Genomic DNA, 20091 nt, shown 5'->3' with positions numbered 1-20091 from the left:
AAATCGATCTTGAATAAAAATTTTATTGTCTTTTAGTACCACACATCCATTCTTATATTACTAATGATTTAAATGTTTTACAAATAAAAACATCTACTTATGATACTCAAAATTATGTTTTCAGCTGTAATAAATTGTTTTGTTTTGAAGAGTGGACCCCAGGTCTTTAACCATTCTGTTCTAGATTACAACTCCTCAATTAATTTACATCATGAAAAAATTGTTACTTCATTCTTATTTGACAAGTGAAAGTTACTTTTTTTACATTAAGCATATACCTATATTTTGATTAAGATGTAACAATACAACCAAGAGAAGAAATATAGCACATAATATTTACTAAACTAAACTCAAGATTGACACAATTCTAAATTTGAATGTAATGAATTTTTTTTAAATAAAAGTACACAATTTTGCTAAAAGAAGATGAGAAAGATAACGTACTGAACTGCCGGTAACAGCGAAACTAGGCAGACTAAAATGACCGAGGTACAAATTATTTCTTTATTAGAACTATTGAATGGGAATAGATACATCATTGCGAAGCTTGGTTATTGGGTCTACAAGTGGTTGACACATTTATCTCTAGACGGACAACCGAAGTTGGTGAAACACCGAACTCATTTGACTGAGAGAGGCTGTAGTAATAAGATACCAGGAGAGTCGGAAAGATCAAGCTGAATATGAAATAAATAATTAAAGTTGGTTGGTGTTGATCAGTGAGTTCGTGAACAAATGTTGAACTGCACCAGGTCACCTACTGGATCTGTCTAGACAGTTTCCCACTGAAGATGGCACAAAGCTGAAATGCATTTGAGTCACATCAAAAACTGCAAGAGTAGATGGACTCAGTAGGTAACCCAGTGCCAGTTCAACAATAATTAATTGAAAAAGTGACAATACTAAGCTTGGAAAACAATTTTAATATGTATTTCAGTATAAATCATATTTATTTTTAATATAAAAGTGACTCCAGATTTCCGGGATTCGTTGAATGCCAAACAAAGGGTTAGCCGAATCCCGTCTAGTGGAGTTGGGCACTCGGTTACTTGCCAAGCAACAATAGTCAATGCTCGGCTATTGTTGATTGCCATGTTCGCTCCAAAGTGGGCAAATTTTCACTTTTCCTGCACAAACTGGGGGGATATAATAGTAAGACAATTTTAGATTCAATCAAAGTGTACATATACAGAAAACAAACACTTTAAGTGTGTACAAATACTTTTGAGTATAAAATTTCTGGCATTGTATAAATTCATTTTTTCACATCCTACTTGTATTTGTATAATTTAAACAATGCTTATAAATCCCAGACCCTGAAGATGATCTCAATAAAAATCAAAACGTTGGCACGATAAAAAAAATGTTTTTCTAAACTTACATCACACCAGACCGCATCTCATGATCTCCAAATAATAATTTTTAATTTAGCATCAATTCAGTCAACCCAATCATTTTAAACACATTATGCATTGTATTTGCATAAAGCGCTCCAAGCCTACGAGACCATGAGAGTTTTGAGACTTCATCTCAAAACTTGTTTGGGACTACCTTAATACCATAAAGAAATTTGACCTAAAAATAGCCTTGCATTAAAGTGTGTCTCAAATCATGACGGAACTTCAGGCAGCAGACATACCAGCTAAAAAAGAGAATCTTGGAGCAGTTCTAAATCCATTTTGTAACATAAATTATAGCCTTATTGAAAAGACTGGAATCTTGTGTTTCTAAAAGAACACAACAAATACTGGAAAATCCTACTTATCGGAAGGGAATTCAAAACGTAGGACAAGCTCCATTATTTTATATAGAATTTATTTTGTAGTATTTCTTTAATTTTGGTATTACTATGTCGGTAAAACCCCATAGCTTAATAATAACATACGTCCACATAGTACTTGTTTGTACATTAATGTTTGAGCCATGTCTCATTAAACAATTATTATACCTTAAATCTATTTATGTGCTTTTTTTCTTTGTACTATTTCCATCACAGCATAGCAACTAGGGGTCTTCAAATATTTAGCTATCAGTATGATATAATGGCTCCATCCATTATAAGAGACAGGTATAGTCCAATTTTATATTTGTGAAATCTATATGTATGTGTATATTTAAGCTGATTCTCCGTTTTTCTATGTTGATATACACTTTGGAGGAATTGTGGAAGAAGTGAATTAACTACAAAACACAAAGACCTGATCCTGTCATGGGTCCCTGGACACACGGGGTATAGAGGCAGCAAAAAGGTTGATGTGTTAACCAAAAAGGGGGCCAACATGGACTCTCTGGGTCCTGAACCCTACTGTGGCTTAGCATCCTGCCACAAAAGAGGATACATCTTAAAATGGATCCTTAATGAGTCCAAAACCTGGTGGAATAATACCACAGATAAGAGGCATGCAAAGAGATTCATAGAAGGACCATCCACAAAGAATTACTGGAAGGTAACCGCAACCAAACCAGGATTCTGGTTGGACTCCTAACAGGGCACTACCACTTAAGAAAGCACATGCACTAGTTATGAGTACAAACAGAAGAAACACTGCCAGGAAGAGGAGGAGACGGCAGAAGACATTTTATGATTCTGTGAAGGTCTGTGCAGGTTCTTGCAACTAGGACAAGAAAAACCACAAGTAAGATCCTACACTAAGGAGCTGCTGACAAAGTTATAGAGGCTGATTAATAACTAGAAGCTGGCCAATGAGTTATAAATAACAGGGGAGACAATAGATCTATTCAGGTCGAGGTGCAGTAGGCCTTGTGGCCGCCTCTTTTATCCCTATCCCCTATCCTATCCCTGTTATCTGCAAACATTGTGATTTCTACCCCAACCAATTTTTGGACGGTATATTACTTCTAACAGCTACCATAAAACATTCTCTTTTAAGAATTTTACTTACGTTTTCTGATAGTTCACCAAGCAATGAAAACCTAATATTTCATTTTTGGTGGTGTAGCTGAGACTGATTGTTGCTTCTTTTAAAGTTTTTTTTTTTTTTAATTCATTTTACTATCAATAAATATAGCTTAATATTCATTATTTTTAGTCGTTTTTTTTCTCTTTAATAGGTAGTGAGAAAAAAAACATTCTGAAGCATTCGATGCTATGAGCTGGTTCCATTAATAATAATTCGTTAATGTTTAGTAGTCATAATTGACCATACTAATTATTTCAATTAATTATTATTTTTATTTAAGATCTTGGTTGAGATGAAAAAGTTAGTGTCACGAGCGGGATTCAAAGCTACGAAGTCACAATAGCTCAAGTGGTTAGAGCAATATGGATGGAACCAAAGGTTGTGGGTTCGAATCGTGCCTGTGACACTAACTTTTATCATCTCAACCAAGACCTTATATAAAAATAATAATTAATTAAAAGAAGTAATTTGGTCAATTAGGCCACTAAATATAAAACCTATTTCAATTAGGATATTTATTATGTATAGTTTTAAGTCTACAAAGTTTAAACAACCGTCTTTTTTTATCTCCAATGTAAAATTTATGCTAGGGTGTAAATAATTAATTAATTGGAGGAATTGTTTTATATTATTTAGTGTTTTCGACCATATATATAAAATATCGTCTACATAGCGTTTCCAAAAAAAAGGGCATATTTAATTAATTTATTATTAGATTTGAAAAGAAGAACAGTGGTGAGCACTATGTCAATATCTTAACGGCCATATTGCGGCCATCGAAGCCCCTCGGTAACCCTTTCATTTCATAAAATTTATCATTAAATTTTCAGTAATTAGATAGTAGGCAAATAGTGTAGAATTGAATATGTTCATGGACCTGAATATGTAGTCAGTGTTTCTATCAACGCAGTCTTTGTTCCTAACAGGATATTAGCGAAGAATATGTATGAAACCAAATTTTAAAAAAGTTAACTGAAAAAGATACGGCAGAAAAACAATAAGCTATTCTAATTTTTTAAAAAGTCATATAAAAACTTTAAAACAAAAACTTATATAAAAACTTTTAAATAGAATTTTTAAATAAATGTTTCTGACCTTTCATAAAAAAACTCGTTCCTTCTCGTCCAGAAGTTCAAAAGGAAGAGGCCTCCAGAAAAGAATCCCCGCTCCTCATTCCCTTTTCCGTCCGCCAGGAGGGGTTGGTTGTCCCTCTGCGCCAAGATTTAAATGACCAATCAATTTATTTAGTTTAAAATTAAATCCATTATCTTTCTACCTTAGTTAAAGGTAATTAGGAGTTATCGTAGTCTAAATAAACGTTAAATAATGTTTTGTTTACTTTCATTATTTACTTTTGCACTGATTAATCCCATTTGCCCAAAGTAGCATTATGCTCTTCCATTCTGCTACAGCTACGGATTGCTTTCAGTTAATTTTTTTCCTTTCATTGATTACATTTGAAAATTATTCTTGTTCTTAAACCTTTTGCAATGGCTCCAGTCAGGCATTTGAGTGAGTGTAGCAGTGTCAGGGTCGTAACATTATTAGAGGAAGGATTCAGCCAGCGTGAAGTCGCCAGGAGACAGGAAGAGTTCTTTGGTGCTTCAAAGAAACAGGGCTTCACACTAGAAAGCCAGGGCAGGGTCGACCTAGGTCTATAGATGGAAGAAACAATAGATCCATCCAACATCACTATCTACGAGCAGCATTTCAAGAAATGGGATAAGAAATCTGATGTCAAGTCCGAAATGTTTCCTCCAGAACTGTAAGAAGAAGCTCAATGAAAATTACCTCACGATTCAGCTTCTGTGGACCTCTTCTTACCAAAGCTCAGAAAAATCGCATGGAAACATGTGAATTGGATGTTGGAAGATTGGGGATGTTCTATTTACAGATGAGGTGAGGGTTGGCCACAAACTTCAGATGGTCATTTTCATATAGCTCAGGAGAAAGGTCTACCCCAAGATGTATGGTTCCTCAGGTGGCATTCGACAGTGGGTCATTGATGTTCTGGGGTGGCATTTCCTTGAACGCCCGCACTGAATCAGTGGTGCAAGGAAGATCTCTAACTTCACAGAGGTACTTACAACTTACAAGACATAACTGAAGAACATGTATTACCATTTGCCCTCCCCCACATCGGTGAGAGATTCTTCCTAATGCCAGGCCCTATAGAATATTGACTATTATTGTTAACTACCTTAATGAAGTTGAAACTGGGTGTTTGGTGAGGCCAGCTTGAAGTTCAGATTGGAACCCAGTTGAATATATTTGGGACCAACTTAAAGTACAAGTACAACGGTGAATCCCAGGTCCCACCTTAGAAGAGCTGGAATAGGCTGTCGGTTATGAATGTGAAAGAATTCTTCAGGATTTTATCAGAAACCTTTTCCGAGGAATGCAAAGCCGATTTGTACAATATTAAAAAGGACAAACAAGTTTTTTTTTAATTTTTGTTTTTTGTTCTTCACTCAATACTAAAACCTAATATAAAAATTTAAGTATGGTGTGTTAATTTGGCCCATCAGTTATTTAAGAGGTCTATTACTCTATTATATCATAGTTCATAATTTTTTTACAAAATTGTTAATAGAGTTCTCCATAAGTTTTTGATTTATTTGTTTAGTACAATACTCAGCCACCTACCAAAAGTGAAGAATAAGGTTTTCGTTGCTTGCCGTACATTCGTGAACTATGGCGCCAATTGTTGCTTGTTGCACGGCGCCAAATCGTCGTCGTGTCGCAACAATCAACGGGTTATTGTAACTTTTGATACAAATACATTTTTCGGTTTAGCACTGTGTCAGAGTTGAGTTATTTATTTTTGAACAGAGATTTCGAAGTGTCAACGAAATCTGTGACGACGCTGTAGCTAATCGTACAAATGCTGAACGGTCTCTCGCGCCGCAATGTTTTGATCTCGAGGTTATTTCTCGTTTGTGAATTGCTATGGACCGTCAACCCATTCCAGACTTTGCGTTGTATTTTATTTTGTAACGTTATTTTTCTATTCGGTGCTGTTCTTGAATCAATGCTGCTTACTCTTGTGATTTTTTAAATTTATTTCGAGACTTCTTGGATCTAAATACAAAACCATATAAGTCAATAATAATGCGTAAGTAGATGTAAACAGTTTTTATTTTTTATTTTTAAAATCTTTTTAAATAGTGATGGTTTCCATTTTACCGGATTCCCTTGTCGAGTCGGAAATAGAACAAACCAAGTAATTGATATTATTTTTTCAATAACAATTTTCATTATTATGTCCGGTGATTTACGAAACTCCCTTGACATACATAAATCGTAACGTTGTATATATTGACAGGAAAAAAAAAAGTGGTCACTTAATATTTTTAATTATCTCTTAAGGTGACTTCAGACATGTGGGATTCGCCAAATGCTGAGCAATGCAATCCCACTAGTGAGAGGGTGTTTAGGGATGGGGGTTTCTGTTGGCCCAACTTGACAGTCTTGGAGTTCTTCGATCTGTACCAAGCTGAACCAATATTTGGAATGGTTCTCTTCTGAATCACAAAAATGGGAACGAGATTTTTGATGCGTGGAAACGTATCGAAAAAAGATGGGGTAACAGTACGCTGTGACTGAGTTTGTAGCCACTACACGAAACAGTAAGTTTCACTGTTGTCCATCACGATTGATAGTAAGTTGAGCTCAGCATTTGGCTAATATTCGCTTCTTCCTCACAAACTGGCTCATACAAACCCCGTATGTGTTCATTGTCTTGGCGAATGTCAAGACGAGCATCTTGAGACTTCGCAAATGTTCGGCAGCAATCGACATTCGGTGAATACCGCATGTCTGGAGCCATCTTTAGACAATTCTCGAGTGATTATCTTACAACAATATTACGTCCATTTTAAAGGAATAGAGTTAAATAAAACAGATAAAATCTCCCACTTGTGTTTACAAATTGATTTTTTTAACTTGTACCATTTTTAAGTTTCAAGTTTGTTTGGGGTGATAGTGTTAAGTGATTCGGCTAGAATCATAGCATTTTTGGAAGATTAAAAAAGTCAAGCGTATCAACTGTCCCAGGGTCTTCCATCGCTACCAAAATACCGTAGGTAACTCAAGAAGGATCAGGTCACCGTCGTGATACCTCAGAAAGATGGTGGTTTTATTGTTTCAAATGTACTCCATATTCAACATTCTTCCGTTGCTGAGACTAAATAATGACTTCAACAAGTTAGATATGTTAATGTCAGTTTACACTCCGTAAGGCGAAGACTTTTGAGCACTGGCTTACATGATAGAAGGCCTGCCACTGGTCCAGAACTTCTGACAAGGCATTGAGTAGCTCACTTAAGTTTCGCAATAAATCACATCAATTGGTCTCAGCAAGAATGGACTAATTCGGATGAGTCAAGGTTTTGTTTGAAAAGGTTTGGAGAACAGGAGTGATATACCACCACATCATTTTTTTATGGAGTTACTTAATCCTTGTAAACTCTGAAGATGAAAAATAAAGAAAATTAGTTAATTTTCATCCTTTGTATCCAACTAGTCGAATGTTATTTGTTTTAAATTATTTATTATTTATTTTTATTGCAACAAAGCATTTTAAATCAATGTAGCATCTGAGTGTCTGTTACATTGCCCAAGTCCTGGGCCTGCCGCACTCTACCATCCATGATCTATAGCAGTTTTGGAGCCATCGGAAATCTCAGTCAAAGAGAGGGTTGTGATTGACTACGATGTATGACTACAGATGATTGTTTTATTGTACTTATTGGAAAGATCAATAGTAGTCAATTACAAATGGACTCTAAAACAGTCATGAGAAAGTCGTAGGAATAGCCTAGTCTCTAGATGACTGACATCGGGTACTCAGCTACTGGAGAGGCATTGAGTAAAAAGGAAGACTTTTTGCAAATTAACATTGGACAGTTGAACAAGGGCTGTTTTCTAAGCAGACGTCAGGTTTGGTTTGAGGCAGTCATATGATGGGACCATGCGTGAAGACAGAAGAATGCCTTGCTTCATGTGCCATGCATGATCTTTTCAGGACCAGTTATTGTATGGGGTAGAATCAGCGTCCATGACAATACCAAACTGATGATCATACAGAATGGCTCTTTGACCGCAGAGCTCAAGGTATCTTGAGTTCTTCTGGAACTTCATGATTATGAAACATGTTCGACCACTTGTAGCTCGAGTTGTTCTATCTATTAAATACAGACGCTAAAAAAATTCTTTTGATGCTATTTGCATTAAATTGCTTGTTGCTTAAATTGCTCTAATTTAATTATATATATTAGACATATGTCCATTGTATTTTAGGTAGCTAAAGTCAGTATACATATTTACAACATATATTGTTTCTTTCAGCTCAAATGTGGTCTGAGGAGTCTTTGTACAAGGCGATAGAGCATATGGTTAATGGTGGATATCTCAACGTTGTTGAAAAATGGTTCAAAGTCCCACGAAGTACAGTTCAAAGAAGGGGCAATTTGGTTCATTTGGGTGTACCAATAGAAATTGCTTGTAGGAAAGGTAATTTTTATAAATATATTTGCATTTAAGTTATTTTAGGGAGAATATACAGCGCTCACAATACTTAAAAAAACTATGTTTCTGTGTCCATTTTATAATTATTAACCATCTTGGCCTTCTTTCTTTCTACTGTTCCTGAAGCCGTTGCCGGCTCTTTACAGTATTATAATTATTAACCAGTGCCAAAATCCCATTTTAAAATAATCCAAAAAATATTGATAGAATAAAAATAACGAGAAAAAAAATCCTAGTTGTTTTTAAATTCACTAATTTTGTGGTCCGCGTGACCAATTAAAATATTACAATTAATTAAGGTTGTTAGTTGAGATAAAAAAGTCAATGGCACGAGGTGGGAAGTTGGTGTCCGAGTGGATCGAGGCACGATAGATCAAGTGGTAGAGCAGCGGCGTATCAAGCCGAAGATTGTGGGTTCGAATCCCGCTCGTGCCATTGACTTTTTTTATCTCAACTAAAAACCTTAATTAATTGTAATATTTTAATTGGTCACGCGGACCACGAAATTAGTGAATTTAAAAACAACTAGGATTTTTTTTCTCGTTATTTTTATTCTATCAATATTTTTTTGAAATAATTCTAGTTGTTTTTGTTTGATAAAATATATTTTAATTATGGGGTACATTAATAGAGTTGTTTCTGTATTTGCTTTGTTAGTTTTTTGATGTAACTAAATAATAAAAATTAATTGTATTTATTTTAGGTTTGAAACGAAATGATTTTGCACACTTTCTAAAAAAAGGTAGTAAAAATAAGCCGGATAAAAACATTGAAAAGTCAAATAATGAAAGTGGTGTGATAGAAGTAATTATCATTTCTGATCGACTACGTTCCTATATTGAAAACTTCCATAAATAAGATATTTTTGTAGGCTATATCAGACTCATCTGGGAAATCTTGTTCAGTACCTCATTGCTCCAGTGATTCAACGCAGGACACAACTTTATCTTTTTTTAGACTTCCCAACAATAACACTAAGTAAGCCATAAAATAAACTGTTTATTGGTCGAAATGAACAATTTTTGCATGTGTTGAAGGGCGACCAACTGGGCCAAACAGTGCGGCAAACCAGAGTGGGCAGATCCAGCAAAAATCGAGTTTGCAAAAAAGTACACATTAATTTGTGCACTTCACTTTGCCGACAATATGTTCTTAGACAAAGAATATAAACTGCTTAAAGAGGACTCGGTTCCGTCGCTCATAATAAGAAAAGATCCCGTTCAGACGTTGAACGCCAGTACGCCAGTCGTTCCATCTAACCAAAATGATTTCCATATGCTAGACTACGATCCCCTGGGAGTTGATCTGGAGGATCCTTTGGGTGTTGAAAATGTGCAGTCCTTGGCAGTAGGTAAGGAGTATAACATTTATTAGTTCATCATCTATTATATTTCGACAAAGAACAATTTGAATCGCTATCAAATAATTGTATGTTGCTTTAATAAACAATTAGAATGCATCGGTTTCAAATTACATTAATTTTAATTAAGCTTTTTTGTACAAATTATTTTATTTTTTTCACAAGTCATTTTATAGTTGTAAGTGGGCACTAATGCTAACAGATAAGATAACTTTAAATGTACTTAACTCTTTTTGTGAAGGGATAGATAGGGTTCCATTTATGAAGATTTTTATTACACTGGCCCGTCTTACAAGGGGATGAGTGAGACCAGGTTGGTGTGTCATGGATTTAGAACAAAATTTTTTGGTGATTCTGCACTCTAAAATATCAGACAGGTGACTTCTTATGAATAGGCCCTGGTTTCGCCAAAAAGAATTTAAGTTGATTTACAGTTTAATATTTTTATTTACTCAAATCAGCTAGTGAATATATCACTTTACAGCATTTTTTATGGAGATTTTAAAAAAAGGGTAAAAGCTATTTATCAATTTTTTTGTGATTCTACACTAAAATATTGGACATGTGACTTCTTATGAATAGGCCTTGGTTTTGTCAAAAAAGCATTTTTTTAGAGCATATTTTTCATTTGTTAATATTTTTATTTTCTCAACTCAATAATGTGAATATATCATTTTACAGCATTTTTTATGGAGATTACAAAAAAAAAAAAAAATCTGCAAAAGCTATCAAAGTTTATCAATAACAAAAATTCTAAAATCAAAATATTTGTCAAGTAAACTAGTTTTTTTGTTGTAATTCTACGCCCAAAAATATTGGCCCTGGTTTCATATATTTTTTTTTTTTTAATATTTTTATTTGCTCAAATCAATTAGGTGAACATAAGATTTTAGACCATTTTTTATGGAGATTACAAAAGTAAATATACGTAAGTAAATTCAAAGGAAACTAGGTCTTTTTTTTTCTTTTTCTTTTTTTTTCTTCTTTGTGAAACTAATATGAAATTTTGTTTTAGCACCTCTAGTGACCTAAATATAAATTTTTGTTTGAATTTAAATTTATCGATTTTTTGATCACTAAAATGTTTACAATTATTAAGAAGTCATTATTGCAAGATCTGATTAAAACGGCTATAATTCAAAAACAGCGAAAAAGATTTCATTTTCAAACATACCATTTGAAAGTAGAGGAACGTAGCTTTTTAACGACTTTTAAAGTCAAGGCAAGTCAGCCACAACATTGATTCTGGGATGAGCCTATTCACAAGGGTACTTACTCCAAACGATGCTCGCTAATACCAACTTTCACATCATTCAGCCTCTTTCTTGATCTTCTTCCTGCAGTTACCTTGACAGTTACTATTCGACTTGTCGCTATGGCCAATCCTTGCTGGTACCAGACGAAGTGTGGCATCTTGACTTGATTCTTTGTCTTGACTGACTTTCCAAATCATCCCATTTTTATACTGTAGAGTAGGTGAGGAAAGGAAAAGCAAAAACTACTAGGCCAGATGGCCAACTTCCTTCTGCAAAGTTTGCAATTATTAGGAGTTTCTGTTACGTAGCCTTCCAGTCTAAGTCAATATCTTTCCGGCTGACGTGGCCCTAAATTTATAGTGTCCCACAACTGGAAGAACACTATCAGAAACTCTTCAACTTGGGTTACTTAGTCGACAGACTAATTGTCTATGATTTCCAGGTTTGGGAAACGTCTCATTGCTCCTTACTGGATGTGTGACCCTTATTTCTAACAAATGTTTGAACTTGCTACATTTATTTTTATTTTTATTTATTTTTAATTTCTTTTAGTAGCTATTTCTTACTTATGCTAAGGCGGGGACTGGTTACACAATCATAAATTTTCTAGTGCCTGTCAGCTTACACAATTGTTTACAAAGAGATTATTGACAGCTTAATTTATTTTATTTTTAATTCTAAGAAGTAAATCTTTTTAGGGATGAAAGTGGAATCTAATTAATCTGTATTGAATAGAGAATAAATACATTTGTTTGTAAACCAAATCAGGAAAAAAGGAACATACTTGACAACCTTTTTCTCTAATGTTATTATATTGAATTTTCTATTCTTTTTTTTTACACTGTAACAATAAACATTGTCAACGATTAAAAACTGTAATATTTTAAATTTGGCTAACCTCACCGAAGATAATAACTACCTTCAACAAATGTTACTTTGTTTACAGACAAAACGGAAGAAAGTCTAGGAACGACATGTCAAGATGTGATTGATGAAGTTGTCGAAACCAAATTATTTGACAGTAAATACATTGACAATCAGTTGAAGATTGAAAAACAAAATTTAATGTCAAATAATGTGAGTAGTAATGCCAGTAAGACTGCAGAGAAAACGAAAGTGGAACCATCGGCTAAATACAAGATTGATAAAACCCGACCTCTGAACAAAAACAAGGTGAATAATAAAATTTTGAGACTTGCAGCATCTTCAATTCTGATAAAGAAAAGACGAAACAAAGGTAATTAAATTTTCATTGAAAAACAAATTAAATGCTTTAATTAAGTATTTGTTATATTTGCAGTGCCTTCTCAAATGCAAGGTGAATTGAAGAAAAATAGAAAAATGCCAGGTAAAACCTAAACATTTCTATTTTTTTTTTTTTTTTTTTTTTAATTTTCAACTTAAATATTACTCACATTTTTATTTCTATTTTTACTGAGTACATTTACATTTATTCAAAAATTATATAATCTTACTTGACATGCGAATGCTGGGGGATTTTTGAATAGGGGCCTGTCTTATGCCGATTAATGCTAACCAGCAACACACTCAAATAATTATTACATTCGCATTTGGTGGCAGTTGTTGGTCTGCAAGTTGGTGAAAACATGTTGATCCGATCGAGTGTAGATCAGATCAACATGCATGAATTTGTTTTTAAAAAACTAACTGCAAGAAATTATGTTGAAATGGGATTTAATATTGCATGAAGAAATAAATGTATAATAATGAATAAAGGTATAATTAGTAAATATACTCAATTAAATTAATAAATACAAAAACATGGAAAAAGGACCTTTTGGAAGTAGATTTAAAATTTTTTGACTAGACAAAATTATTATTTTTCAAAATTATTTTACTGGAAGAAAAGAAAAGCCAAAAGAAAGCCTAGAGGTTCTTGTGGCCACAACAGGTTATATACAAACTCAGCACTGTAAGGTACGTTTACACCTGACAGTTATTTATCTCAGACAAAATCGTGGCTAATGTAAACAGTGAAGAATTTATGTCGGATTTATATTCAACCTCTCTCTATTTGTCACAAAAGTTGTCCATTCATCTACTTTTCTAACATTGCAATAAGTGTCGCGTAAACATAATTGATAAAAAGGAGTGGTTTAATATTTAAAAAAATGTAAAATTACATAAAATCAAATAAAATTACCTACTTACCAGATTTTAAAAATGACAAAGTTACAGCAAGTTGTTCTGTTACACTGTTACAACTTTTTTTGTTGTCAAACGAATAAAATCAAATAAAACAAATCTTCTTTTATTAACAAAACAAAGATATACTGAATTTTTATATATACTCTTTTATCAGAAAAAAATAAAATTTCTAAGAGAAATAAACTATTTACAACCTCAAAATTTCTATAAATTATTATATTCCTTTTTTTTAAATAAAACAAATCTTCTTTTATTAAAAACAAGTTATAGTGAAATTTTTTATATTTTTTTTATAATCTCTAAATAACAAAATTTCTGAAGAGAAATAAACTATTAACAAATTCAAAATTTTGTAAACCAGACAGGACAGGAAAAAATGGCTTAACTCACGTGTCCGCACCAGTGGCATAGGTCTACCTTCATTCAGTCCTTATTATGAGAGAGTAATTTTATTTGTTATAATGTATTTTATTTTTATTATTATTTCACTATTTTATTTATATTAAGAATTAAAAAAACAAAGATATACTGAGGATTAAACAGTTGTTATAAAATATACTTTTTTTAGATTAAATCATTATGCTAAAAAATAGATTTACTCAGAAATTATTAAAATTATATTTAAAATAAAATGCATATTTAAATACTTAGTGCGCTGAAATGATTAAAAATAATATATTTTATTTTTTAAAAGGCTAAGTTTTAAGATTGATTAAAAATGAGTTAGCCATTTTTTTAAAATTATTTACACAAACTTTATTGTCATAAATTATGAAAATGATTTGTGACACACTAATAACTTTTCTGAATTTGGTATCTTGCTTTGATATAAGGGGTCCGTTTATAAGCAACTTCTCAAAATTTTCAGCCGGTTTCATTCTTCAAAAATTCGAAAACTAAACAGGATCCTCAATACTGAGCTCAGACGTTAATTGATATAGGCACCGACTTTTCCACGTCTCAAAACCCGCTCTCGAACCCATACAGAATGTTTTTTCTTCCTTTTTATCTTTAGAATAATTACACGCAAATTCGGTGCTTTCATCATGTCAACATAAAATCAACTGTGGACAGAATGAAAGAGATACAAGTATATAGTACACCAGTGTATACAAAAATCTATTTTGTATGTAGACAGGTTATATATTTATTCCAAGTTTTGCATTTTGAGAACTGTCATATACATATCCATGATATATATTTCTATCAGTATGTAAACAGTCAAAGCAATTTTCTGTATGACACTCAACATATATTTCCATACAAAACAGTCAGATGTAAATGTACCTTTACTAGCGGGCTTCCTCCTCCCCTCAAAAAACACTGACACCCCAAGGGTTGATATGACTACTTAGATTCATATAACTGCTTAGTCGTAGTAATTCACGTTTTATGGTTTAGTCATACCCTCGGACAGCAGAAAAAAGAGAAAAAAACACCTCACGAGTGGATCAGGCCCTTCCAAGGGGCATTTTCCACAGTTTGTCGAGAACTGGGTCGAGTCACTTTTGACAATCTTCGGCCTTTCATCTTTCAAATTTTTGTTAGAGCAAATTTTTACAAAGCTGCTAGTTTTCCATGATGACTTGAACAAAGTGGCAGAAAGTGATGAAAAATATAGTTTTTTATTTTGTTATTTTTTAATGGCCTTAGATCGAGCATATTAGCGAAGGAGACGATTATTATGCGTGTGTGTATTTGGGGGGGGGGGGGAAGTATCGTGAAAAAAGCCCAGAGCCAAGAGGAGAGACTGCTGTCCCCAAATATAGATTTAATACCCCAAAAGGAAACCTTGATGAAGTGGTGTTGTTTACAAAATAGTTTGATTATCAAAGTAATATAAATAATTGACTAGGTGAATGTGTTAAAATTAGATGTAAATAAATTAAAATTTAAAAAATAATAATTCGGTAAAAAAAATCAAACATGCAGGTGTATAAAAATAAAGAAATACAAAAATAACCAAAATTTATATTTAATTGTGGTTATTGGTTGAACTCAATAACTTCATAATTACAAAAATAATAATAATGTGGGAAGTTTAGGAGCTGACAAAAAGGTGAGGTCATCTCCGGCCCTCTGTGTGTTTTCCTCTTTTTCTGGTTGTTCATGGCTATTTTTCAACCGCAGCCATTTGAGCTTCTCGATGTGGTTACCGACTCTCTAATTTTATACGTATACTACGTCGATAACCTAGCCTAAAAAAATGCTAGCCGCTCTTCTTTTACTGTCTTTGAAATTAATAGTTTTAAATCTGCTGGGCATACGGTTTCAGAAGCATGAAGTCTTATATTCGTTCCCAGTTATCTCTATGTAGCGTCTTATTTATTAAAGGGTCCACAGATGCTGTTTTCCTGACTGCAATGAGCGAGTTGGTGCATAATAAAAGTTGTGGTTTTTTCATTTTGAACATGCTCAACATGAGAGATATGGCGTTTCGTTTTGCCATGTGCACGCTCGTGGGTCACAACAAATGGTTGGAAAATGTTGAATTAAAAATATCTAATCATTTATTTAATGTTAAATGTAATAAATGAATGAATTAAATAATTAATGTTATGTACATTACAATTACTAATTATATAAACCAGTATATGAGATTAAAAATACCACTGGTACCACTTCTCTTAAATACGGTGAACGTTTAGATAGATGATTCCTTTTGTCAGAGTAGCCCTGGTAATTAGGCGATGTCAATGATGGGAAGGACATGACGAAGAATCAGGAGAAAAAAGACCATATGAAAAAACATGCAAATTGGCGAAATATTGAAGTGGCTTCCACCAAGAAACTTTTTCTGAATTATTTCTTGTCTGCAGTGGCTATGTTGACAATAGATGAGCGATAAATTTAACCATGTTTTCCAAGATGCCATTAATACTACTGACTTAAAATGACACACTAATTAGTCCTAATCCATATCCGACTGAATGCTATTATTAAATTCACTAATTTCGTGGTCCTCTTGACCAATTAATATATTACAATTAATTACGGTTTTTAGTTGAGATAAAAAAGTCAATGGCACGAGCAGGATTTGAACCCACGATCTTCAGCTAGACACGCCGCTGCTCTACCACTTGAGCTATCGTGACCTCGATCCACTCGGACACTAACTTCCCATCTCAACCCCACCTTTTGAATATTCCCTCCTTTTTGCCATTTTTTAAAATGTCATGTAATCGGATTAAATTCTCGGCGACAAATGAAATGGCCACGGAGAGCTTTAGTGAGATATACTTCATTTAAATTCATTAAATTCACTAATTTTGTGGTCCGCTTGACCAATTAATATATTACAATTAATTAAGGTTTTTAGTTGAGATAAAAAAGTCGATGGCACAAGCGTGATTCCAACCCATGATCTTCGGCTAGACATGCTGCTGCTCTACCACTTGAGCTATCGTGACCTTGATCCACTCGGACACTAACTTCCCATTTCAACCCCATCTCCCCTTGAAAAATGTCAAAAAGGAGGGAAAATTCAAAAGGTGGGTGGGATTGAGATGGGAAGTTAGTGTCCGAGTGGATCGAGGTCACAATAGCTCAAGTGGTAGAGCAGCAGCGTATCTAGCCGAAGATCGTGGGTTCGAATCCTGCTCGTGCCATTGACTTTTTTATCTCAACTAAAAACCTTAATTAATTGTAACTATTATTAAACCAGATCAACTAGAGTAAAAAGAAAAAAAAATATTCAGATTACTTAAATTCACTAATTTCCTGGTCCACTTGGCCAATTTTTAATATATTACAATTAATTAAGGTTTTTAGTTGAGATAAAAAAAGTTAATGGCACGAGCGGGATTCGAACCCATGATCTTCAGCTAGATACGCCGCTGCTCTACCACTTGAGCTATCGTGACCTCGATCCACTCGGACACTAACTTCCCATCTCAACCCCACCTTATGAGTTTTCCCTCCTTTTTGCCATTTTTCAAATGTCGTGTAATCGGATTGGATTCTCGACGACAAATGAAATGGCAATGGAGAGCATTAGTGAAGTGTACTTCAGTCAGATTACTCTCGATGGTTTTATCGTCCTTCTGGTGTTATATATGTTGTACGAGTATTGTGATTCTTAATCAAACAATCTTTTTTTCTTTCCAGTTCAGTGTATTGCAATGCCAAATTGCTCAAAATTTTGTAAAGAAGGTCAAGTTATATGTGTGTCATGTGCAGGTTTGTTTTTAAATTATTTTTAATATATTACATTGTTATAACACTTTTTTTCTCTCTTTAATTTAGGATTAGGGTTTGTAGCATGTGCTGTTAGATCTTGCTCACAGTTGTACAATACTAAAAATGACAAGAAGGATTCTTATGTTTATTTCCCAACGGTACAAGAAATAAAGTCTAAATGGAAGAAAATACTGGGGAAACCAGGTAAGAACCGAGAAAACCTTACAAAATCAGAAAGTTCCAAAGTTCTGATTAAGATGATACATTCTTTGAAAGCTTGAAGACTTAGTGTTTTTCTTTTGTTTCAAATTTTCCTTATCCCGGAGTTTACCATACAAAAAATAAGATATACATTCAAATATATAATTGATAATAATTTCTACTGAATTTAATTTCAAATTGATTTCAGAAAACTGGGACTCCGATAGATTTGTCGTTTGTTTGTCACATTTTAGAAAACCAAATGACTTTGTATCCGGAACTGCCGGGTCAACTTTAAAATTAGACGCCTGTCCTAGTGTAGCATCTGTTCGTTTGAAAAAACTAGCTCCTATCCAAAAACTACAAGTATGTTGTACATGTGCATTTTTATTTTTATGGCCTAATTAAATGTAATTAATGTTATTTTTTTTATGATCACAAGAAACCATTTAAGATTCACACTGAAAAACCAGCTGAAAATACTCCAACGTCTAGTGGAATTAGTGACAGGCGAAGTATGTACTTACTTTTATCAGCAATTTTATCAGTTGGCTTTAATATGAGTTTACTTTTTTTTAGCCATTAAAAAGCAGAAGAGAAAGTTGTATTATTTAAAAGAACGTTTAATTATTAAAAACCTGAGATTAAAAAATGAACAAATTCAACTTCAAAATGAACGGTTAAAGTTACAGAACAGAATTTTAGAAAAACAACTTGCAGGTGATTGAAAGCGTTAATAATACACAAAGACATTTTTAACCATAAAAACAAAATTGTATTATTATTCCATCATTAAGATAAGTCGTACTGCTTGTTTTTTCGTTTTTAGGATCCATTGTCAATTTTTAGTATGAACATGGTGCATGTATTTCTACCATGTGAGATAATACAACAAAGTTAAATAAATTAAGGTATTAGAAAAAATGTTTTTAAATCATGAGATTTCCTGTTGAGGATGATGAAAACGTAATTTGATCCTTACCTTATCTTTGTCCTCTATCCTCGCTGCAGACCCTTTGAAGTTTAAATTACGATCACAGCATGGAACAGAGTAAGATTACCGGTAAGGCTCAAATTATAAATCTTTTAAATTTTTCAAAAATTGACATTGGAATTTCTGTAATTATATATATATTTTTTAAATTTCATTTATTTATATTACTTACAACAAACAAATACATTTATAATTTTTTTAAAATAAAATTACAACTTAACTTATTTGTTCATCCATTTTAAGTTGTCTTTCTTGTTAATCTGATGTAATTGAATAATTTATTTAAGGTCAATCTGAGTTAAAATTAGTACAGTTCTATGTGCTTTTTGCTGTTGAAGACAAATTGTATTTTTGTAATGTTAATGTAAAAATTTAGAAAGTTTGTGCTGTTTTGCCAAGAGCAGTCACATGAGAAAATCGGTTCCTCTAATAAAAAATGTTTTTAAAAAATATCTGATGTATTATTCTTCTGAAAATATCCCATTTTATATTTGAATCTGTTGGTAACAAACTATTTGACAAGTTGTCATGGTGGTTTTTGAATTCTTTAATTAATTAATATTTTCTCAAGAATGCAGATTGGTTACGAAAAATGGTGAAATGCATTTGACCAAGAGACAGAAATAATAATCAGAGACCGGTACGATTGAGGTTGATAAAGCTTCTTATTTGAATAAGGTTAAAGATAAACAGTTGAAAAAGAGGGCATGGATTCTATAAAACTCAATATTACAGAAAAACTTAGAGCACTTCATTAAAACACCAGCCCTCTGCCGTTAAAAATGCAATAAAAAAAATTAGAGTTGGTGGGCCAGATTGGCAGAAAATCTCATGTGTATCAAGAGCATGATCGATAGCCCTAGGAGGACCCAACTTATAGAAGGGTCATCCTTACATGAGTAAAAAATAGATCGGGCAAGGTTGACACACAGAGACTTACTTTCGGGCCAAAGCCCACACTTAGAAAATTTGGTGGGGCTTAATTTATTTGCAGAGTATTTTGAGGTCGCTTTGGATGTGGTATTCGAGACATAGTAGGGAGCATTGACTATGATTCCGAGGATTAGGATTGTAAGAACTGAATTCGTTGGATATTGGTTGGTTTAGCAGTGCCCCACAATTCTAGCCCATATGTACATATTGGTTTTAATAGGGTCTTATAAAGTGTTTGTTTACTTGATAGATTTTGTGGAGTTGTAGGGTAGTGTTGGAAACGTAGTTGACAATGGTTCTGAGGACTTGGTGGAAAGACTGCATCTTTAGTTGGGTGGGTTAGTGGAATCACGTATTTCCTATCCATGTCCAAATTGGTTTTAATAATGTTTTGTAGACATGTTAAATTTCCGTCCAGGATTTGAACCCTAAAAGAGTGACGGTAGCACAACATTTCTGTCACTTATCCAGGATTTCTCACTAACCCAGGTTCAACTGTGTGTGTAATAGGCATAATAAATTATAGTAGTCTTAATAGCAATGGTGGAT

At 33.3% G+C, this 20091-nt stretch overlaps 1 protein-coding gene across 1 annotated transcript; it reads left to right on the top strand.

Moving 5' to 3' along the window:
- The first annotated feature begins 5620 nt into the window (after nucleotides 1–5620).
- LOC106665747 lies at nucleotides 5621–19052 on the top strand. The gene is made up of 12 exons (XM_014392438.2): nucleotides 5621–6036; nucleotides 8271–8435; nucleotides 9154–9254; nucleotides 9322–9428; nucleotides 9488–9801; nucleotides 12013–12303; nucleotides 12367–12414; nucleotides 17343–17414; nucleotides 17481–17618; nucleotides 17824–17981; nucleotides 18058–18130; nucleotides 18195–19052. Exons 1-12 carry the CDS (start codon nucleotides 6033–6035, stop codon nucleotides 18341–18343), a joined length of 1620 nt encoding a protein of 539 aa, XP_014247924.1. The 5' UTR covers nucleotides 5621–6032; the 3' UTR covers nucleotides 18344–19052.
- Nucleotides 19053–20091: the final 1039 nt, after the last annotated feature.

This window comes from Cimex lectularius, unplaced genomic scaffold (assembly GCF_000648675.2).
Source record: "Cimex lectularius strain Harlan isolate CLEC.00 unplaced genomic scaffold, Clec_2.1 scaffold129, whole genome shotgun sequence".
Taxonomy (NCBI): Eukaryota; Metazoa; Arthropoda; class Insecta; order Hemiptera; family Cimicidae; genus Cimex; species Cimex lectularius.
This window is presented reverse-complemented; position numbering and strand designations above follow the sequence as displayed.

Coding starts and splice junctions, on each gene's coding strand:
- LOC106665747 (XM_014392438.2), top strand. Junction 9,802..12,012: donor TGTGCAGTCCTTGGCAGTAG/GTAAGGAGTATA, acceptor CTTTGTTTACAG/ACAAAACGGAAGAAAGTCTA. Junction 18,131..18,194: donor TGGAATTAGTGACAGGCGAA/GTATGTACTTAC, acceptor ACTTTTTTTTAG/CCATTAAAAAGCAGAAGAGA.